The sequence below is a fragment of the Corvus cornix genome, chromosome 21 (genome assembly GCF_000738735.6).
Source record: "Corvus cornix cornix isolate S_Up_H32 chromosome 21, ASM73873v5, whole genome shotgun sequence".
Classification (NCBI taxonomy): Eukaryota; Metazoa; Chordata; class Aves; order Passeriformes; family Corvidae; genus Corvus; species Corvus cornix.
In genome coordinates this window covers 1,351,614-1,374,577 of record NC_046350.1, presented here as the reverse complement: position 1 = coordinate 1,374,577, position 22,964 = coordinate 1,351,614, and the positions used below count along the sequence as shown (strand labels likewise).

The 22,964-nt window shown below is 43.8% G+C and overlaps 2 protein-coding genes across 3 annotated transcripts in view; one reads left to right on the top strand and one right to left on the bottom strand.

Annotated features, from left to right (window-relative positions):
* Positions 1-2,021: 2,021 nt before the first annotated feature.
* On the bottom strand, positions 2,022-7,990 carry UBIAD1 (UbiA prenyltransferase domain containing 1). Its single transcript, XM_010405943.4, is given in 6 exon segments — positions 2,022-6,111; positions 7,021-7,362; positions 7,365-7,436; positions 7,439-7,568; positions 7,836-7,900; positions 7,903-7,990. Coding segments are annotated over 6 exon segments (1,170 nt in total). The 5' UTR covers positions 7,976-7,990; the 3' UTR covers positions 2,022-5,623.
* A 1,012-nt stretch (positions 7,991-9,002) lies between these two features.
* The window catches only part of MTOR (mechanistic target of rapamycin kinase), a 64,585-nt gene continuing 50,623 nt past the window's right edge, over positions 9,003-22,964 (top strand). The window contains exons 1-20 of one of the 2 annotated variants that reach the window (XM_019289722.3): positions 9,003-9,047; positions 10,113-10,276; positions 10,659-10,767; positions 12,065-12,297; positions 12,652-12,852; positions 13,577-13,711; positions 14,130-14,405; positions 14,731-14,839; positions 15,650-15,836; positions 16,019-16,147; positions 16,963-17,207; positions 17,382-17,597; positions 18,220-18,425; positions 18,920-19,042; positions 19,361-19,450; positions 19,538-19,630; positions 20,126-20,260; positions 20,593-20,722; positions 20,916-21,166; positions 22,038-22,079. In XM_019289722.3, coding sequence (XP_019145267.1) covers positions 10,157-10,276; positions 10,659-10,767; positions 12,065-12,297; positions 12,652-12,852; positions 13,577-13,711; positions 14,130-14,405; positions 14,731-14,839; positions 15,650-15,836; positions 16,019-16,147; positions 16,963-17,207; positions 17,382-17,597; positions 18,220-18,425; positions 18,920-19,042; positions 19,361-19,450; positions 19,538-19,630; positions 20,126-20,260; positions 20,593-20,722; positions 20,916-21,166; positions 22,038-22,079 — 3,030 coding nt within the window. In that variant the 5' untranslated portion in view covers positions 9,003-9,047; positions 10,113-10,156. The remainder of the gene's footprint in view (positions 9,048-10,112; positions 10,277-10,658; positions 10,768-12,064; positions 12,298-12,651; positions 12,853-13,576; positions 13,712-14,129; positions 14,406-14,730; positions 14,840-15,649; positions 15,837-16,018; positions 16,148-16,962; positions 17,208-17,381; positions 17,598-18,219; positions 18,426-18,919; positions 19,043-19,360; positions 19,451-19,537; positions 19,631-20,125; positions 20,261-20,592; positions 20,723-20,915; positions 21,167-22,037; positions 22,080-22,964) is intronic. The other variant, XM_010405753.3, reaches the window with a different exon arrangement.

Sequence of the window (22,964 nt, the reverse complement as noted above, 5' to 3'; positions counted from 1 at the left end):
CATCACTTAGCACCTAAAATCACTGCCAGACTAGCAGACCTGCCCAGTGCTACTCTAGCCTAGGACAAGACATCTGAAAGGTGCCAACCAGGAGGCAGACTGGAGGAGGCAGACCCTAACCTCCTCTGTTTCTAAGCTCTCTACACTCTCAAGCTCCTAGAACAGCATTTCAGATCCAGTGTTTTAGCAAGGTTCTCACTGTTTTCCTTGCTTCCTGACAAACCACCTGTGACACATCTCTCAGCCAGCATGTTCATCTTGATCAGCCATCTCATTAATGAGCAGTTTCTCCTTGTTGTTTCATGATAAAGTAGCATGATGGGTGCCATAGATTTTTAATTCTTCAAATCACTCAGGTCCTGGCAAGCCAATGAGAATTCAGCAGAGGACAGTCAGGGGTTATAGCTTTGTTTGGATTTGTTCTGCTTTTAAAAAACATTTGAATCTTCATGTGGAGAGGTTGTGAACTCTGGTGTGTGAACTTCTCACTCAGGATAGTGCATGTATGAAGCCTGGGAAAGATGCACAAACACAGGTTTCTTTCTGAGGGAATGGATAAACTTGGCTGATAACCCACTGTTCCTGTAGATCAGTGAGATAAATGTTGGAGCAAGTCACACTCTCTCAGCTGACCCCAAAGGAATGCTTAACTATGTCCTTCAAGTTTTTGTCATTAAGACAAATCCTTGTGGCCACTGAAACATCTGGATTAAAACATGGGTTTTCCTCATGATGTAGCAAGAATAAACACTGACAGCATTGAAAGTTATCATCAGAAAAGAGTGTAAAAAAATCTCTTGACAAATTTGTTCATTTTGGGTCTTACTCTGAGTTCAGAAAAGCACAAAGACCTTGTTTCAGACAACAAAACATGGGCATGATCCTGTCCAGCACTGGGCCTGTTTCCTTTAGACATACAGCTGCAATAAGCCAGCCCTGCTTATTCAATAAGCCCTGGCTTATTGAAACTTACACATGTTTAGGCAATGCTGAGAGCCACTGATTTTATCTTGGCTGGATATTTAATTCCACCTTAAAAATAGCCTTAAGAAGCCAGAATAGCATTTCATTCCTTAAACATGTAATTAAGCAGGTAAAACTCAAAGTATAAAGTGACTGAAAGTGATTAAAATAAAAATAATCTACCAGTGACCAGACAGAGCAAGGTGTGAGGGGAAAGGCCTAGTTATTAAGGTTTCAGACTGGAAAGGCGAACTCTCAAGTACTCTCCTACAAGGAGGATCACCTTGAGTAAGCAGCAGTGACTCAGTCTCCTCGCCCAAGTAATGGGAAGAATAGAGTCCAAGCTCCTAAAAACACTGTAAAAGTATTAAGATTTTCCACTGGGGATTCAAGATGTGTTAAAAGCAATTGACTGAACAGAAGTACATCTCATAGAGTGTGCAGACACTGCATTCTTCCCTGCATGAGTGTACTGCCCTTCACGCATAGCTTGCCCACGCTCTTTTGAAAGCTCAGCCCTCAGCATCTGACCAGAAAGAGCTTATTAAGCCATCAGCAAAGGCTTTAAAATTTAAGAGCTGACTGGCTTCCTTCAAATGCCCATTTCTGCCAGTACCTGCCTAGGCCAGGAGCATCTGTCCAGTCATAATCTGCACAACAGAAATTCATCTGCAGCCATTTATCTTTCAAGTACCCTTACACCAGCAGAGACCCAGTGAGATACAACCAAACACTAAAATAACCCTTGCAACAGGTTCCCATAGAGAAAAGGCGCTGCAGCAGCAATGGAAGAGCAACGCTGCCATCTGCAGACACTCAGAATTACAGCCTCCTTATTTGGGAAGATCAGCCCATGTATCGATGCCATGCTGTCCTGCATTTTATCCTTTATAACTACCTCCAAATGCGTTTGTGGAGCACACTGCACCAGTGGCCAAGGCAGGAAAATTTCAAACCGTGCTTTAGGCTCGTTTATGACACATACGGGGGAGGCATTATGCTGTCATAGTTCTATGGAGCAGTGACCATGGCACAGGAAAACTGGCAGAACAAACTGGTGAGGATGAAGAAGTTAATCTTTATTAAAGATATTAAAGTTCAGCTGAAACCTCCTTACAAATGCTGAACAGTACATGGCACAAAAAACTGCATCAGAGAAAATTCTGCACATTGATGAATATACCAGAACTACTCTAAGTCTGCCGTTAGTAGGAGATGATCACTGCTACAGAACTGTTTGCCTTGTGATAGGGAAGGACAGGACTATGTGATTAATAAAAGGACTTTTACACACAAAAAAAGTATGATTTTTCAGGCAATTATACTATAAACGTGGCAGATGAAGACCCTCTTTTTTTCGTGACCATGTTTTAATCCATGTGCAAATATACAACTTGAGTAATATAAAAGAATCAAACATAATTAACAGACTAACATTCAGACAGCTTATTGGGTAAGAAGAAAGGCCAGGAGGTGCTTTAGGACACATTAACATATGGGCTACAGATCTGTTCATCTACCAGTGCACACTCATCACACTGCAATACAGCTCATCAAGAGAGACCTGAAAGAAGTTTCTAAAGTTTATATTTGGGGAAAGTAGCATGAGACAGGGAAAAGTGGAGTAGGGGAAGAGACCCAGCATCTTCATCACAAAGCAAACCAATAAATGAATCTCTCTTACTACTCAATGATTATATGTGAAGATTATTTTGGCCTAATTACATTGGTTAAGTCACCCTTTACGTTAGTTCGTATCTAAAATGTTTTCTAGTACTAATAAGCTTTTTGGAAAGCACACAGAGATAAAGCACTTTTTACTTTCAAAGCTCTCTATTATGTCAGCTCAGCATCCCTGTGAGGTAGGCAAAAATTAGCTGTTTTCTGAGACAGAAGTTAAATGACTTCCTCAAAACCATGGTGTAGTGGTTTGGTTTGCTAAACCATGACACATGGTGAAGAATGTGTTAGTTATTACTAATATCCTTAAGAACCTGAACGATACTGTTTTTCAGAGGGAATTGGAAGTAACCAGCATCTGGAGTAAGGAATTACAAACTTTTCATCTCAGTTTTACTATTAAAATACTTTGAATCCCCCCTATCTCGGAAAGTGTTCCACACACATCTTTTTGTACTAATGAGCTGTTTCATCTCAGTAACAAAAAGCACTGGTCCTTTCCAGCCCTAAGTAGACATCCTACCCAGGCAAGGGTAGCCAAGATACAATAAGAGTTACGTACTCTACGGCACCAATGACCTTCTCATCATTACAATTACAGTTATCAAAGATACAAGCCAAGTTACTTTAAGGAATTTATCTGGAGTACTCTAGTTTTTGTAAAAGAAGTAGAGAAAAGGTAACTAACCATTCTTTGAAATGGAAAGCTATTCAAAACCAAGCTGTCATAAAATGAAGCACACAGCTGCTACAAAGGGCAGGATTAACCCAGTAGACCCACATATCCCCAACTGCAAGGTTAACAGGTTTGTCAGCTCAGCCCTTATCCCTACAAAAGCTTTTGGTTTGCAGAAATGTGAAATGCGTATTGGAGCCAGGCTCTTCTTCATTCTGTAGGTCCACAAAGAAGCAACAGTAGAAACTCTGTTGTGTATATCTGCATTGAAAACAGTTTCCAAAACCTTCTGGATATCCCCCTCCATCCATCTGAGCTGAACTTTTGCATTTTCTTCTTTTATTTTTAATCCTAACAAGTATTTTGCTGTAGAAAGCAGTTGCTGAAGCCCATCTCTTCTTGTCCTTTGCCTATCCAGATTAGAGAGATCATGATCATCTGCCCATTTTAATAAATAAAAGATGAAGTTGTGGCTCTTTAAACAGGCCTGCAAAAACTCCTTCCCATTAACTTCAGCTCAGATATAACTGCTGGGTAACACTGGATAACATGAAGCCATAAAACCAGTCTCTAAACAGCTGTACCATGTAATCTGGTACCATTAACTCAGCTTTACTGCTGTCAGTACAACCCACTAATGGGACACCTGGCTCTTCCAGAGGGCATAACTTACCTATGACAGATGCAGGGTAACACCATGTGAGTTTATTGCTAGTTTATTGCTCGTGTGTAAAAGCCCTTCATACAGTGGTTCACACACACACTTGTTCAAAAGCAAGGCTGTGACCTGGCACCACCAGCTCTAGTTCAACACCTGTGTCAATTCCTCTGAGCTTTCCACAGCTCCTGCAAACAAGCTTTTCACTAAAACCTGTGTACAGGTACTAAATAAAACAGAAGAGAATTCAGTTGCCACTAAGTAATATGGTACAGATCAAATCCTTCTTTGGACTGGAAGGCACATGTTTTCCCCATTATGTTTAGCATGTTTTTCACACAGCTACATAACTGCTGAAACAATAAATTCTCCAAAGGGCCACGTGAACAGCAAGTGGCAAGATCTGCAGGAGAAAACAAAGCAACACTGTAAGGTATAAAGGGGGGAAAAGTTGTGGGGAACTTCCCTTCAGTGATCTATTAATTGTGATTCAGTGACACAAACTCTGGACTCCATTAGGAAAAATCATCTTAACAACATTGGTTTCTTCCCATTTCCAGTCCTTCTTTTTATGCAGAGCCAATGCAATAATTCAGATTTGTTTTTTCTAACACTGTATCTTTCTTCTTTGCTGAACTGGGCTTCTTTAGAATAAGACATTTCAGTATAATGCTGTGGGTCTCTAAAATAGCAGAGAAAAACAAGTGAAAAAAAAATTTTTTTAATCCATTTGTTTTCCACCTATGTATCCATTAATCCATAGCTATTCAGAGAAATCTGGCACTTTGTCAGCTCCCCCTTAACTCAAAACCTGTCATTTCAGAGAGTAAATTCTAAGCAAACACCAAAATAGAAACCATTTGTTTTTCTACCCATTGAGGGCTTTACAGTTGCATGGTTTGCATTTACAGCTTCAGCTTTTGTAGCACAATACAGATTTACTGGTTTTGGCTTAAAGTTTGTGCAGTGGTCTAATCGTGCTCCATTTTAGCACCACAACCAACAGAGATTTATGACTTTGAAATTTCCAGACTATATGGAACAAGCAGAAGCAATAGTTCATGAATCAGTATCTAGCGCATTTCAGGGGGCTTGGAAATAAAAGCTCAAAATTTGGTTAGGAAAAACAAAACAAAAATTAAAACATACAACAGATGAAGATGAACTATGCTTACAGGAGAGTGAAGTAATGGCATCTACGTTGTGATGCTAAACATTTGGCAGTGTTTTCTGATTCCCACAGGGGAGCCACTGAACTCCTTCACCATGGTAAGAAAAGAAGTGATAAGAGCAATCATTGTGCTTGTGAAGTGAATGGAGAGTGTGACCTGAGGCTCTTTCATTGAACTGAAAGTGAAAAAATTAGGTGGCAAAAGGATGAGATTCTTTAAACATTTCTTTGACCTTATGTCACCTTGCTCCTCAAAGCAAAGCCACACAGTTCACCCTTTCTGAAGAACTGATGAATCACTTTTTTTGAAGTCTGCTGTGTAAGCTATCCAAGACCAGAAATCATAACATTCACTATCAACAGTGCAAGGTGGTCTTTCTATTCTTCTCACTGTCCATAATGGGTCATTTACTCATAACATCCACTGTTAATTGGCATGACTAGTGAATAATGAGGCCTGACTCTACAGCTCTTTTCACAGTTTGGGCAGAGCACCAGCAGGTGCCAATGTAATGCCAAAAACATAGAAAAGCCCCAGCAGGAGATTGAGTTTGGCTGTCCGCTGAGGAATTTTGCTGAAGCTCTGACTCCGGAACTGTCTTTCCAGTGAAAATGCCATTGGGATGGTGAGCAGTGGCAATGCCATGCTGATGGTATAGCGTGTGGCCAGCACACAGAAGATCAGGTAGGGCAAGAAGAGCAGCACGGTGTAGAGAACATAGGAGAAGGTGGGGCCAATGAGGATGGCCAAGGTGACAATTCCCGCCTGCCGGTCCGACTCCATGTCCCGTGTGTTGTTGCTGTGCAGGATAGCCTCAGTACTGAGGGCCAGAGGGACAGCGTAGAGCAGGGGTGACACAGACAGGTAACCAACCTGCACTGCATGGGCAAACATGACAGCCAGGGGCCCAAAGGTGATCAGGATCACCACATCACCAAGCGCAACGTATTTAAATCCAATTCCTGTGGCAAGACACAAGAATAAAATCAAGCATCATCAAACAATTCAAATGACTGAAGAGAATGCATGACATAACAGTTCAGCCTCTTCCTGTAGGAATATTGCCAAACAACCAATACACATGCAGCTATGGACAAGAAACATATTATCTCCTTTATGAAAGATAACAAAGAAAAGGAGTTTCTGGATTTCTCCAGACAAACAATGTAACAAAAACTAAGGGCCAGGTTTTAATACCCATCTAGAAGTACCTGTTTCTGCAGAAATCTATGGAAATAAGGTACAGTGTGATCATGCATACTAGAAGCTGATCCTGAAGAAATACAGGAAATGCTCAGAACAAAATGCAAAACTGACAAGGCTCTTTCAGGGAAACCCACATAACTGAAAGTCTGACAGTTTGAAACTAAGTTGTTTGTTCTTCTCCTAGTAATGATGTTTGTATCTATCCAACACAGGAAGACACAAAAATATCCTTGTCTTATTAAGAAGAATCACAAACTGTTCAGCATTCATAGTGAAGCTTCATCTAAAGAGTAACAAGAAAACGTTCCAAAACAAAGTAACATTCCCACCAAAGGAAAGAAAATACGCCACTAGCTACACTGCTAAAGGATATGAGATAAACATCACAGAAAGGTTCAGTAATAGTTCTGATAAGCATCTAAAGCCATGTATGTAAATAATAATGCCTCAACACCACTATCCAGCTGAAGATCTTAGTATGACTCTTCCCACAACATTCAGTTGCAAAGAATGCAAGTTTATGTACCAGTACTTCAAGAAATACCACAAACATCTTATAGCAGTGCACTAGATAGATCACGTGTGTCTTCTAGAAACCTTTGACAATTCAGCTGATTCTATCACATCTACATTCAGATTCACAACAAACGGGATGCAGCACTTACCTCCGGTATAAAGGAAGGAGCTGGAAAGTCCTCCGAAGTAAATCAGGGCCAGGTGCTCCAGCTTGAGCGTGGAGACAGCATAGAGCCCAGCAGCACAGATACAGCCCACAGTGTAGAGGAATACTCCAAACCGTACTACATCCTGCGGCTCCAAAATCTGGTCCACCAATGTCCTGTCATCACTTTTCTTGTGATCGATGCCTTTGGAAAAGTCATAGTAGGTATTCACCAAGTTGCCGGCCCCATGCACAGCCAGGACGGTCACGGCGCTTCCCACCAGCAACCCCGGGTCGAGTGCTCCCTCGGCCCGGTACGCCAGCGCGCTGCCCAGCGCCACAGGGTCAGAGAGGCACTGAAGCTCCAGGGCCGGAGCGCTAGCACATAGGCTGCACACTTGTGTCTCCATCTGCCGGGGCGGCCCCGTCAACGCCCGCCAGCGCCGAGCCGCTGCCGTTCCTCTCGTTCCCGCGAGGGCTCTCGGCGCTGATACTGATCTTCTGCACCAGGTCTGCTGGTCCCATGCTCGCCCCGCCGTCTCGCAGCAGCACCTAGAAGGGGAAGGGCCGCGCGTTAGCAGGCGCAGGGCCCGGAAGGAGCGAGGGGCGCGCCGCCATAGCGCCCCGTGGGGAGGCGAGAGTGCCGCCATTACCCGCCCTACCACGACCGCCAGCCCGCCCGGCCTCGCCACCCCCACGGCCTTACGCGAGGGGTTCCGCACCCGCCGGCACCTCCCGATGTACAAATTAAAAGGAAAATTAAGCGGCCCACGGCGTCACGCGCGGCGGCGAGGGTCACCCCGCAGCACGCGCCAGCACCACGATTCACGTCATAGCCGCCACGGAGCGCCCGACGCCCGGCACAGACACAACCGCCCTTGCTCTGTCACGGGCAGCCGGACACATTTCAGCGGAACACACGGGGCACGACATGGCAGCGCCCTGCTTCTTTTGCGCATGCGCAAGGCGCACACAGGGCTTACACCCGGGACATGGTTTACGCTGGGAAGGACCTTAAAGCTCATCTCGTTTCACCGTCTGCCATGGGTAGGGTAGGGACACTTTCCACTGTCCCAGGTTGCTCCAAGCCCCGTCCAACCTGGCCTTGGACACTTCCGCGGATGGGGCAGCCACAGCTTCTCTGGGCAACCTCTGCCAGGACCTCCCCACTCTTACAGGAAGAACATTTTCCTAACATGTAAACTAAATTTCCTCTCTTTAAATCTGAGCCCATTCTCCCTTGTTCCTGGTGAAGAGTCCTTCCTTGGCCTCCTTGTAAGCCCCTCCAGATACTGGAAGGCTGCTCTGAGATCTCCACACAACCTTCTCTTCTTCCATAGAGGAGATGCTCTAGTCCCGTCGCTCCACCATGTGACAGCACCACACAGCTCGCTGTCACTTGCTGAGGGTGCCTCAATCCCATTGTCTGTGTCGCCGACAACGTTGTTTAATACTATCAACCCCAGTACCACCCCTGAGGGACACCACTCGTCCCTGGTCTCCATGTGGACAACCGCAACTATTTACGTGCGGCTATCCAGCTAGTTCTTTATCCATCGAGTCGTCCATCCGTCAAATCCATCTCTCCCCAGTTTAGAGACCACGATGTCGTGCGGGACAGTGCTAAACGCTTCGAAGAAGCCCAAGAAGATGATGCTGGTTGCTCTACTCCATCCACCCATGCTGTACTCCGGCCATAGCCGGCGCCTCACGGAAGGGCGGAAGCCGGCATCGGAAAGGTGGGCCTACTGAGCAAGCCCAGCCATTCTATTGGTTAGACATACTGCCAGTCATTAATGATTGGCTTGATGATTGGTCGGAAGGCGATTGTCCTTGCGGTTCCTTGGGAAAGGGGCGGAGCTTTGAGCTCTTCTTCCCCCTTCCTCTTTTTCTGTTGGTCAGAGAGGATGCCGATCACGGCGTTCCTGGGAGCCTATTGGCCAGCAGCGGCTCGCCGGCCCTGCAGGAGCGGTGGCGGGGCGGGCGCGAGGCCCGGAGTAGGGGAGCCGGCGGCGGCAGGGGCGGCGGCGGGTGAGTGAGAGCGGCGGTGCCTCCTGTCATCGTCGGATCCCCTTCCCCTCACCTCCCGCTTCCTGCCCGGTCTGACCTTGCCCGAGCCCCCGGCCGCGCGGTGGTGCCGCCTGCGGCCCCGCCGGCCGTGCCCGCCTTCCCCCGCCTCACCCCTCCCTCACTCCCGGCCTGCGGAGCTCCCCCTCCGGCGTCGGGCCTGCCGGGTCCTGTCCGCCGGGTTCTGTGGCCTTGAGGGAATCCCAGGCACGGACACCGGGCTGGGGCGATGGGTAGCAGCAACCCCTGGCTGCTCTTTGATCCGGGGAGCCTCTCCTGGCTCCTGCCAGTAGCCATCTCACCTATGGTCCCGCTGGATGTCTGTGACCGCGTGTGGAATATTTGGGGAGAAGCAGTTGAAGTTCTAGTGTCAGTGCTTGGTTTGGTCTTATGTAACCTGAATATCGGGGGGGGGCGTCAAGCATCTAAAATATTTTTAACGTAAAGAAAGGCCCCTGAGAAAGTTTGTTTATGTGTTATGCTGGGAAACCCCCTGTTGCAATGATTGGTGTTGCTATAACTGGACTTCCCATCTCTAAATATCTTCTGGAGGATGTAACACTTGCCAGGCCCTCAGTACTGTCTTCCTTGTGTTGGTGTAACACTGAGATTTCTGTGGAGAAACTTGGATGAAAGTGTTCAGGGAGGAGTCAGATATGATAGTGATATAATCCTGGGAATGATTGTGCTTACTTACACTAGGTAATTGCAAACCCTAGTTTGACCCTGCTGTTTTTCAGCTCTTGCATGACCCTTGATTTAGGATTAGATCACCATAGGGCACCTGACCTACTGCAATGTATTTTGGTATTTGAGGAACTAGAGAGCAAATAGGCTGGGGGTCAAGATATGTGGTAATACAGTTTTATCATGGAGTGTAAGGCCTAAGGAATACAGTCATTACTTGTAATTTTATGGTCTGTTGACACAGCGTCTTTATGTATATTTTGGAAACAGTCAGGAGGGACAGCCTTAAGAAGGAAGCTCAAAGATTTCAATTCAAGCAGTAAAAAATATGTCTCTCTGAAGAATTTACAGGAATTGATGCCCCTGAGCCCCAGCATACTACCACCATGTCGGGCACTGTGTCCATTCTCCAGCAATTTGCCAATGGCTTGAAGAGTCGCAGCGAAGAGACAAGGGCAAAAGCTGCCAAGGACTTGCAGCATTATGTCACCATGGAGCTGCGTGAGGTGAGTGCTGCAAATGGGATTATTTATCCTTGTGTATCATGTGAGTGTAGAGCATGGGCTGGGTGCCTTGGCAATGGAGATTTTTGGAATATGGAAGCTGGTCTTAGAGAGGAGATGGGGCACAGCAGGGAACTTATCTTTGCCCCCTGGCATGTAGGAGAGGTGAGCGAGTTGGGGACACAAATGGGTAGTCAAGTACCAGAATAAGTAAGCTTGCTGCATATAGGGCACAAATAAGATAAACAATTTTGAGTTCATAATGTATGGTCGATTTAATTTCTTTCTGTTTAAGTGGCATAAGAAGCATTGTCTTCATGGAGGTTTTGGGGCAGGAGGGAGGGAGAGAATGCTGAAAGCTGATTTGAACTTTTTGCTTTTACAGATGAGTCAGGAAGAATCTACCAGGTTTTACGATCAGCTGAACCATCACATATTTGAGCTTGTCTCTAGCTCTGATGCAAATGAAAGGAAGGGTGGCATTCTGGCAATAGGTGAGTAAAAGCACATAATGCCTCTGGTGAATTTTCTCTTCATGCAAATATCTTTAGGGACAGATTTTCAAAAGGAATGAGCTTTAATACACCTGGCCTGATGTCTGACAGCTCAGTATGCTGGGTGTGTTCTAGTTGCTGGGCTCTGAAAATCTGTGTGAAGTGTCAGCATGGGAGCTGCTGAGGGTGGCTGAAAACCTGGTGCTTAATGGGTCCTGAGCTCTTCTGGGAGTTGAGCATCAAATGTGAACGCTGAGCATGTGAAAATTTTGTTCTGGAGTTGAGCTGAGAAGACTTTTTGCTGCCCATTTATATGTATCAGGGTAGGCTGACTTTCTCAACTCTTTTCCATCTGCAGAGATTGATTCTTGTTATTTAAATTTACCTGGTTCCATAACAGCAGCTTCCATCCCCAAGAGGGGCTCACATAGCTTGTGCTTTGATTCTGATCAGCCTCTCCATCAGTGGCTCTGTCTGTGTGTTCACTGTGAGATTGCAGAGCTGACTGAATCCTCACTATTGGGGAAGTCAGCTTGCATAAATACTTTGCCTTCCAAGCAAGTAGCCTGTATTGTAGCAGCTACTTCTTTAATAGTCAAAGAGATGTTTATGGTTTAGGCTCATAGACATAATCATCCAATCCCAATGTTTGAAGGCAGCATAAATGCCTTAGAGAAATCTTTGTTAATAACATCAGATCTTAAGCTGACAGTATCGCTTTTGAATTGTTTCTGTGAATTTAGTGATGTTGAAAGGTGCCAGCTTGACAACCCTGGACACTGACGGCCTCTTTATCTACAGAGCAGCTACAACCCAGACCCTGGCAGCAAAAACTTCTGCCATGCTGGTGCCTGATGAAGTGCCTCCACCCTGGCCAGGAGAGACTGTCTCTAGGGCTGAGGAGGAGATAATTTCCTTGGTCCATTCAGTCTTTGGCTTTTCTTGTGAGGTGGACCAGCCACAGTAGTTGCATGTGGATGGATGCTTTTCTATTAGGAATGGGTCTGTGACCCAGGGTGAATTATTTTTTTCTCTTTTAAAACTAAAAATGGGGAAAATCTATGAGGCTACCAGATGCATTTTCCTGCTCACTTAAAAAGTTCAGGCTCAAAAGAATGGTGGCCCTTTCCTATTGCTTGATTTTTTTTTTTTTTTTCCTGTGGATTTGCAGTTTAGGAGGACTTAATGGGAATCTTTAAGCAATGTGTAGGGAATACTGGCTCTCATCCAGGGATTACCTACTGTCTGCTTCACTGACTCTTGGGGAGAACTGCAGCATTGCTCCCTTTCTCTGCAGCAAGCCTTATTGGTGTTGAAGGAGGTAATGCCACCCGTATTGGCAGGTTTGCCAACTACCTGAGGAACCTCTTGCCATCCAATGACCCCGTTGTAATGGAGATGGCTTCCAAGGCTATCGGGCGGCTTGCAATGGCTGGTGACACCTTCACAGCTGAGTATGTGGAGTTTGAGGTGAAACGAGCTCTGGAATGGCTGGGAGCTGACAGGAATGAAGGTCGTAGACATGCAGCTGTAAGTGATCCCTTTTTTGTTGTCATGGGATAGTTGGGATTAGTGAACAGTGGTAGGAAATATGCACAGAAATCTGCAGAAAAGCTTTTGTCAGGATGGGAATGGCTGCCAATCCATGTCTGAGAATCTTTAATGCTCTCATGGCAGACATAGTGCTGCTTCATTGCTTCTCCATTAGCCCAGTGACTAATGAAGACCAAGACACAGTTACGCTAGGAATTGTCAGAGTGTGGAAATGGAAATAGCTCACAGACATCAACAGTCTAAACAAATGGTACTACACTGTAAAAGTTATGAGGTTTGTCTCTGTGTGCTCATCTTCCAAACTGTTACTGTTTCCCTCCACACCTCCAGGTTCTTGTCTTGCGTGAGCTGGCAATCAGCGTGCCTACCTTCTTCTTCCAACAAGTGCAGCCATTCTTTGACAATATATTTGTGGCTGTGTGGGATCCCAAACAGGCCATCCGAGAGGGAGCTGTTTCTGCCTTAAGAGCCTGCCTTATCCTCACCACACAACGGGAGCCAAAAGAGATGCAGAAGCCCCAGTGGTACAGAGTAAGAAAATAACTTTGTTTTGAAGCAGCCCCTCATAATGCAAGGAAGATGATGAAGTGCCAGTTTTCAGAAAAGCTGGCTAAACTAAGAACCTGTGTCACCTTTGTCAGTACAAACTGCCTCTCCTTCAAAGGGTTGAAAATATAATGGCTTCCAAAGTGAGTAGTTCCTTTAGCCTACTACTGTAAAAGTAAGCAAGACTTAACTCCTTCAAGAATATATTGTTCTGTCTGCACCTCATCTTCAGCTGTTAAACTTGACCGAGTTTTACAGTCATGCAGTTATCTAGTGTCATCTCTTACTAGTAGAGGGTTTTATTAGTGTAGATATAACGTGAGTGAGAAAAGTAAGAATTCTTTTGCCTGAACCTTTGCTTTGCTGCTATTGCCACATGAATTCAAGCTTTGTGATATGAAATAAGTTTTGGACACTGCAGTCAAATGTTGTGAACTTGGATTTCTTGTAATCAAGTAAATGCTGCAGATACTGATGAAGCTGATACCATGCTGTTTGATTAGTGCTGTTGAAAATGCTTTGCAGCAGTGTCCACAACTTCTGGATGAATCAGAATTTTCGTGTGTTATACTTCTGTTATTACTCAGTTGAGGTTTGTGGCTACTCTTGGAAAATTCAGAACATCAGTAACTCTTGACTGGCAGTACTACCTCATTCTCACAGGCTTTGTTTCTGCATTATCACAGAGATTTTTTTCTTTTCCCCCAAGCATACATATGAAGAGGCTGAGAAGGGCTTTGATGAGACTTTGGCCAAAGAGAAAGGAATGAATCGTGATGACCGAATCCATGGTGCCTTACTGATCCTCAATGAGCTAGTGAGAATCAGCAGTATGGAGGGAGAGGTGAGCAGAGGAACAAGGTGGGGATTGATTGAGAGTGTATAGCAACTCTGCAGTCTGTGGAAATATCCCATAGTGTTGCAATGGGGTTGTTGGGTGGAAAACTCATCTGAACATGGAGTTGAGCATTAAAGTGTGTCAGAGGAATAACAGGGACAAGTTTGGGCTGAAGAGGTATTAATCTCCAATAGAAAGGCTATTAACTTGATTAAATACAAGGAAAAAGATTTTTCTATGGAATGAGGACTCTGTTGCATGTTGGATACCCAAATATTTTTGCTGGATTTTACTCAGTTGATCTTTTACAGCCATTTGGATATTGATTATACAGGATGCTATTCAGGAGATTTGGGTAGCACTGTACTGGGAGTGTCTTATTCAGTTACTTTTTATTTTTTTAATGGTTCTCTACTTTGTCCAGCGCCTTAGAGAGGAGATGGAAGAGATCACTCAGCAGCAGCTTGTGCATGACAAGTACTGCAAAGACCTGATGGGCTTCAGTACCAAGCCTCGCCACATTACTCCCTTCACGAGCTTTCAGTCTCTTCAGCCATCTCAGTCAAATGCTTTGGCTGGTCTTCTGGGGTACAGTGCTCACCAAGGAATTATGGGTTTTGCAACCTCACCTGTCCCAGCAAAGTCTACTTTGGTAGAAAGTCGATGCTGCAGGGATCTAATGGAAGAGAAATTTGATCAAGTAAGTGTTTGTTCTTCAGCTTGTCTACCAACATTCTCAACATCTGTTCTTGCAGAGGAATTGTCCTCTGTGTGCTTACTTAGCAGGCAATACTGCCTAGTATTGAACTGAGCCTTCAAAATTCAAGAATTATATATATCATGACTTTGTCATTGTCTTTCTTGGGGCAAGTGATTTACTTCCTTTGGAAGCAGTCTTAATTATCCATTTCTTTGATGGACTCTGAAGCCAAATGTCAGTAGAATGCCTAAAAGCACAAAGGTAATAAACGTTTGTGCATTACTGCCAATGGCCATCCTTCAAAGCCTAATCTATTTCCTTCCAGGTCTGCCAGTGGGTTCTCAAGTGCAGAACCAGCAAAAATTCTTTGATCCAGATGACGGTTCTCAATCTGCTACCGCGGTTGGCAGCTTTCCGTCCTTCAGCATTCACAGGTGACAAGACAGATGGTTGGATGTTAGAAATGTTGCTGAATTTGGGCTGGAAGTTATCCAGCTCTCTTTGGTCCAGATGAACTTGTGCAAGCAGTGCAGCACACCAAATGTGGTTCTTGTAAGATGAGCACATTCCTCTGTGGGAGGACAGTCTTTTTTTCTCAATAAGTGTGACTTGATAGCTGATGCCAAATTGTTGCTCTGATGAAGAAAATGGATTGAAACCTATTGTCAGAATTTGGTGATCAATACCATAAGATATAAAGACCTTCTTTTTTTGTTTTCTCCTCAGTATGTCAGACTTAGAAGAGAATTCTCTCTTGCTCTCACTCAGTATATCCCAAGTATCAGTAGAGTTCTCTTCCTTTTTCCCTGTTGCATATGCTAGGAAATACCTGCCAGCTTTAAAACAATTGATTATCAAGCAATTTTAGGAGAGTATTAGAGTTGGAGACAAGTCACCAAGATGCTCTTAGTGGGTTGAAACAATCTTTGTGCTAATTACTCCAAATTTCCAGTCAATCGCTATGAAACCAAGATGCTTGGCTCTTACATGTATATAAAACCTGTTGCACTGGGGGTGTTTTATAGCTCTTTTATTCTGGTCATTTTTCTTTTTAAAAACAAAGCCTTCTGTAGTTTGAAATTTTTATTATATGGTGACATATTTGCCACTGATCATGTCATCAAATTTAATATGACTATGTCTGTTTTCTAGTTTTAAACTTGTAAAAGTTTAGTTGCAAATGTGATGCAACTGTATAAACCTAAATGAATTCTCATGTCTGTATTGTTTTCTATTGTGGGCAGCTGATCAGTATCTTCCAGACACCATGAATCATGTTCTCAGTTGTGTGAAGAAGGAGAAGGAGCGAACAGCAGCCTTCCAGGCCTTGGGTTTGCTTTCTGTGGCCGTGAGGTCTGAGTTTCAAGCTTACCTGCCAAAAGTCCTGGAAATCATAAAAGCAGCTCTTCCCCCAAAGGACTTTGCCCACAAGTAAGTATGTGAAAGTTAGAGGAAGAAATGGAAACACTTGCTCTTTATATAATTTTTGTAATGTGGGATCAAATTTTATATTAAAATCAGAAGTATTTCTGTAAGACTAATAACACAGAAGTAGGATGAGGAAAGATGTCTGAAAAATAGCAGCTCCTTGTAATTATGTGGTCCCTTTCCAGGAGGCAGAAGTCTGTGCAGGTTGATGCCACAGTCTTCACCTGCATTAGTATGCTGGCACGAGCCATGGGACCCAGTATCCAGCAGGACATCAAAGAGCTTTTGGAACCTATGCTGGCTGTGGGCCTGAGGTAAGCATAAATACATTTTCCTGTTAGCCACAGGATGGCATTGTTGAACATACAGAGTGAGATCTTCAAAGCTTCAGATTGAGAAGGAAGATTATTGCTTTTAAGTGATCTTTCAGAAGCAGTATAGCTGTTTCAGAAGAAGGGTATGTTTTAAATGTTAATGTGTCTGTTGAGTTATTTAAGAGAATTCATATCTCAGTAAAGAAATCTTTTTGTGGAAAAACTAGTTCAAAAGAAATCTCCTTTATTTTCTATTATTCAAACACATTTGGCAGCAACCTGCAAAATTTTTGAAAGCATCTGACAGCCAGCAGATTTGTGCCATATCAAACTGGCAGGGAAGGAGAGCTGAAGTGCTGAATATTTGCTCCCGGCTTCTTTCACCTTTGGAGCTGACAGTTCTTATTGGAGGAATTAATGAAGTTGTTAGTATGGAAAGGTGTGGAAAAAATTTTCAGGCAGCACAAGGCTGTTTAAATTACATTAATATTGTCACCTGCAAGTGAATTATTTGCTTTTATGTTTAAAAAGCGTAAGTGTAAGAAGTAATTTGAATTTGTAACAGTATTATAGCAACACTGGCTAATGTAGTGATGTGTGCAGCAGTCCTCGGACTTCGCTCACCAAGTTTATACAAGAAGGTCATCTCTTGCCTCAGTTCACACAAGGACCCTATGCTCTGCTGGCAGGTGTTGCTGTCACATGCGAATGCCCACAATTATATTCCAATTGGCAAAGGCATAAATAAACAAAAAGGTGAAATATGCACATCATTGTTTCTTTTCTAATGACTTTTGCTTGCTTCTCGCTCTCAGCCCTGCTCTAACAGCTGTGCTGTACGACTTGAGCCGTCAGATCCCGCAGCTGAAGAAGGATATCCAGGATGGGCTGCTGAAAATGCTCTCTCTTGTTCTGATGCACAAGCCTCTGCGACATCCAGGCATGCCAAAGGGCCTTGCCCACCAGCTGGCCTCCCCCAGCCTCACCAACATCCCAGAGGCCAGTGATGTGGGGAGCATCACCCTTGCCCTTCGTACACTTGGTAGCTTTGAGTTTGAAGGTAAAATGAAATAAGGAAGCAGGGGGCAAGGGCATATGGGATATAAACACTGGTGCTTTGGAGTAGAGTACAAGTAGCAGGAAAATTCTGGGAGCACGTTCTTTAAACTCCTGGTAAAACTGGTAATTGAGGTGTAAACCTGTGTTTAATGCCCCATCATCATCTTCTTTTCAGGCCACTCCCTGACTCAGTTTGTTCGGCATTGCGCAGATCACTTCCTGAACAGCGAACACAAGGAGATCCGGATGGAAGCGGCCCGCACTTGCTCTCGCTTGCTCACACCCTCCATCCACTTGATCAGTGGCCATGCCCATGTGGTCAGTCAGACAGCAGTGCAGGTCGTGGCTGATGTCCTCAGCAAACTGCTTGTAGTTGGAATAACTGACCCAGGTTAGTGTGGGATTCAGAGAAAAGGGTTCTCCTACCACGTTAATTCTATCGTGTGAGCAGGTGATGATATTAAGAATAGAATTTGTAATAGAATTGGAACGTATTTGCCACTAAACTAAGCTGTCACTCTCGGTAAATTAGAAAAAAAAAAAGTCTCCCAATTTCTTTTTCCACATCTTGATTTTCGAGATATTAGTACAATGCTAGTGAAAAATGCTCCAGCTGTGCCCTTGGTAATCCTTTGAACTAAGTAGAACCCTGAGACCCCTTTTGCTGCTGTTCTGAGTCATGGCCTTCAATTTTAGGAAGGAATAGGTCCTTCTTGTTGAATCTTGGTACTTGATTTTTTTTATTCTTTTAGTTGAACTCATCTCAGGTTGCCACATAGCATCCAAAAGTGACACTTGCAGGTGCAGGATGTTGGCACTGTAGTGATTTGGTTATTGGGGCATGTTGAGCAGCACAGAGATTTCTGGGCTGACCCGTCCTGTTTTTTCTGTGTGAAACACTGATAGAGTGTCTTGCTCTGGGGAAGCTCATGTGAAGAATTTTTGAGGCTGTTTTGTGAACAAAGGCAAAAAGAGGAACAGATGTTTAAAGAGAAATAAATGTGTTCTTGCAGACCCTGATATACGTTTCTGCGTGTTGGCTTCTCTGGATGAGCGGTTTGATGCTCACCTTGCCCAGGCTGAAAACTTGCAAGCTCTTTTTGTGGCCCTAAATGATCAAGTGTTTGAAATCCGAGAACTGGCCATCTGCACTGTGGGGCGCCTGAGCAGCATGAACCCTGCCTTTGTCATGCCTTTCCTTCGAAAGATGTTAATCCAGGTAAGGAGGAGGGATGCCTGCAGGGAAAACAGAGTAGTTGATACTGAGACTAAGGCGATGTTAAAGAACTGTGCTATCTAGCTGTAAGTGCATGGAGAGTGGGGGAATCAATCTCTTTTGGAAAATAGTTACTGCCCAGGATAGTGGGTTTCAGCAAATCTTCCACATGATAGATGTTTGAACTGAAGCTCTATGGTTGTTTTGGAAGGGAAAGGAAGGATAGTAGTTGTTATTTCACCCCTAGTCATTGCGGCAGAGTGCTTTCCATCTCTGTTGAGGAAGAATGTTCTGCAGTGCTTTTAGGTGAATGCATGGTACCTCTTTTGGAGCCATCCCTTTTCTGCTAATAATTTTAGCTTAATTTAGAATAAATGATAACAGAGTGAAATGTAAAACAGCCTTTACAAGTGCTAGGTTGTGACAGAAGGAAAAGCAAAGAATTTTTACCTGCCTTTATTTTCCCAGTTTGCTTGCTTCCATTGTCTCCTATGCAGATTCTAACAGAGCTGGAACACAGCGGTGTTGGCAGGATTAAAGAGCAAAGTGCCAGGATGTTGGGTCACCTGGTTTCTAATGCTCCACGCCTCATCCGTCCGTATATGGAACCTATCCTTAAGGTAGGATCTCTACATTTCCTGGTGACTTTGGAATGAGATGACACAGCAAGTGGTTACATGACCCTCAGGAGCTGCAGTTCTTTTGCTTCATCATAGCAGGAAAAAAAACAAATCGGTGTAGATGTTACTGCACTAATGCGTGTAGGTGACAGTTTAGCCCAATTTAATTCCAGATTTGCATAAAGTTTGTGACACCAAGTTTCTTTTACTGTTGAAATTCTCACTAGGTGCATTGTGGGGTCAATTTCAGGTGTAAACAAAAGGTAATTTTGAGTACTCTTTAAACACATTCTAATTTGTCCCACTGTCACCCACCAGGCACTGATTGTGAAACTGAAAGATCCTGATCCAGATCCCAATCCAGGCGTGATTAACAATGTCCTGGCTACCATAGGGGAGCTTGCACAGGTAGGGATATACCACAGGTACATCTTCACCGTGCTTGTTAAGGTTTTGGCAATGCCAGATGAAGGATGAATTTTTGTCTTTCAATAGGTCAGTGGGCTGGAAATGAGGAAGTGGGTGGATGAGCTCTTCATTATAATTATGGACATGCTACAGGACTCCTCCCTGCTGGCTAAAAGACAAGTAGGTGTTTACAACTGTACTAAACTTGACAGCTGCTGTGACCAGAGCTGTAACAAAATATCCACACATCCCATCATAGCTGCTAAAATAAGCCTTTAAATCACTCAAGTCTCTCCTGCAGAGTTACACTTAGGGCACACAGGTGAGGGATTGCAGTGCCTGTTGTGACATAATACAGAGCTGTTAAGAGGAAGAACAAGAAGGAGGAAAAAGCTGTTTTTATTGGAAGGCTTGGGCCTACTGAATTGAATCCTTATTTGAATTGTACCCCTGAGTGAGAGCAATTGTGACAGCCTAAGATATTGTTGATTATTACTTTCTTTACTATTGCTTATTGAAAAATGTTCTTTTAAGGGCTTTCCAAACATGGAAACACATTGCAGTGTGACCTTAAAATGCTCAAAGAAACGTTACGGAAGTTGAATGACTGATGTACCAGAAGGCATAATAAATTCCCTGGTCAAAACTAATCTTCTCTGGGCTTTATCTTTGTAGGTGGCTCTTTGGACACTGGGGCAGCTTGTGGCTAGCACCGGTTATGTGGTAGAACCATATAGGAAGTACCCAACTTTGCTGGAGGTGCTTCTGAACTTCCTGAAGACTGAGCAAAACCAGGGCACCCGCAGAGAGGTATGAACATGAAACTATAATACAGCCACTTAGAAAACCTTTTTGGGAAGAGAGTGCTGCCGAATAAACGTGCCTGCATAGATTTGAGGCAGGGAGGGAGAGATCATTGTTGTGGCTGAGCAAAATACAATAAGCAGAATTAAGAGAGTGCATGTGCAAGCCAGTGAAACGGCCTCCAGCAGCTGGATGGAAAGCACTGTTATTTCCAGGCAGTCACTTTAGTTCCAGATTTTCCCTCTTAAATCATCAGGGTCTTTTCAAATATGGGGATTTGAGTGTTGTCTTTGGCCCTAGTGATGAAGTTCTGGTGAATGTTCTTTATGTCTTTTCAGGCTATTCGTGTGTTAGGGCTGCTGGGTGCTTTGGACCCTTATAAACACAAAGTGAACATTGGCATGATTGATCAATCTCGAGATGCTTCAGCCGTCAGCCTCTCAGAGTCCAAATCCAGCCAGGATTCTTGTAAGCATCTCAATTTCTGTCAGATTGATAGCTTTATGATCTACAAAGAGATCTTGACTGTTTTGTTACCAGTTTGTCTCCCCTTCTTAAAAACTCATTAGTGTATATGTTTTCAACTTAAACTCAGATGTTCCTGAACCCATATTCAAGACAATTTAATACCTAGCTTATGACACTGCCTTCTTTCTCCTAGCGGACTACAGCACCAGTGAGATGTTGGTGAACATGGGGAACCTCCCTCTGGATGAGTTCTATCCAGCAGTCTCTATGGTGGCACTGATGAGAATTTTCCGAGACCAATCCTTGTCGCAACACCACACTATGGTAGTTCAGGCCATCACCTTTATTTTCAAATCCCTTGGACTGAAGTGTGTGCAGTTCCTGCCCCAGGTCATGCCAACGTTCCTTAATGTAATACGGGTTTGTGATGGTGCCATCCGAGAGGTGAGTGTGCTAGGGACCACTCCTTCTTCCTATTCCACTGTCTGAAATTAAGAATCCATTTCCTTGAAGAGACTTGTGACTGGCTTTGGGCATTGCTGTGCTATGTGGTGATGCCAAGCATGCTGCAGAAGTGAGGTTCAGCTTTGCTTTTTCCCTCCTGTGAGCATTTACTGGAATGTCCAATGCAAACAATTTTTCTGCTTTTTATTGAAACAGCTGCTTTGAGCATAATCCTTGGAAGGCCAGTATTTGATTCTGTGTTTTCATCAAGCTGTTCTTGATGATGTTTCTTGTTCAGGAAAACACCTGTGCAGCTTCCAGAGCTTTCAGTGATCTCTGTGTTAATACTGTGTGGCAAACAGTATTATTAAATAATAAGGGTAGATTCTTCACATTTCTGGTGCAACCGTGTACTTTGGCTCATCTCTGAGAAGGAAAGCTCAATTTGATACAGTCTGCTAACATTTAGAGCAGCGTGGGTGCTGATTCCAAAGCAGTGCTTTCTCTTCCTTCCCACTTAAGTTACAGTTATAGAAGGAAATGAGAATTGCGTGAAGATGATGATGGGCTTAAGGTTCACCGAACCAGAGATGCCTGCTGTTTGCCAAGGCTTTTCTTCAGGCAGCCGAACGCTCTGAGTTGTGAAGGGCAGTTTGTACTCGTTACTGCTGCTGTGTTTTATAGGTGGGATGGGTGCTCCCTTAGCAGAATCCCAACTCTGCTGTAGAACTGCTGTTTTCTCCCAGCCTGAACTACTACTCAGATTGGAAGGAAAACATCTCACGTCTGGGTTGGCTGAGGTTCTAGATCTGTCTGATCTAAGTTGCTTGAAAGCTATGCAGTTGTGCACACTCTGTTTAAAAATTTTCAGGTAAAAGAAGATGGTGAAAGTGTACTGGGGAGAAGAGCTGAGGTGGGTATGCATGATATAAAGCCTAAAAGAGGAAGGTCCTTGTCCTGTATGTAAGCATCCTCTCGCTACACCAAAAAATAGGCACAGTATGGGAGCTCAGAGTTCATAATTGGTAAATGTATGTGTACTGCTCTAACTAAAGAAGCTGAGATTATTTCTTATTTAGTTCTCATGAAAGTGTTATCTCTTTTTATGAGCTCCATGTTGTATTTTGTGACTGTAGTCTTCAAAAACTGCATGAAGAAATGAAATTTAATGGATGATAACTTATATTTTCCTATTTTTCTAGAGAAGATAGACTATCTACATCAAAGTGATTTAGCCCATGTGATTTCATACTAATTTAAAGAGTAAACATTGTCACAACTGAATGTTTAAGATTGTATTGTGATAAAAGGAATTGCAAAACTGTCATAATGTATCCAAATAAAATTGTCTAAGTCAAAATTCTTGGTGGTGAACAATGGATGGTGCAATCAACCATCATTTTAAAAAAATGTGGTGTTTCTGGCAAGGACCTAACTGCATTCCCCAGTAACTTTTCACCAATAGGTGGGGATGGTAAAGAGTACAGAAAGAGTATCTTAAACTGTGTGTCAGTTTGGTTTTTAGGCAGGGGGAAAAGACTAGGGGCTAAACTTTTGGAAGCATCCTTCAAATCTAAATTACAATGCTCTGTAATTGCGGTGTCTGTGCTTGCAAGTCTGTTCTGACACTATAGATTTGCTGGCACTTCATAAACCCCTCTTTGTGTGCTTGACTGACTGAGGCTTTGAGCTCACAAATTTTTTGATGCAAGCTGGGGGGAATAATATAATAATAAACCCAAAATCACTTTTCTTCCCCACTCCCCTCTTAAAAAACAGCAACAAAAATTAACCAAAA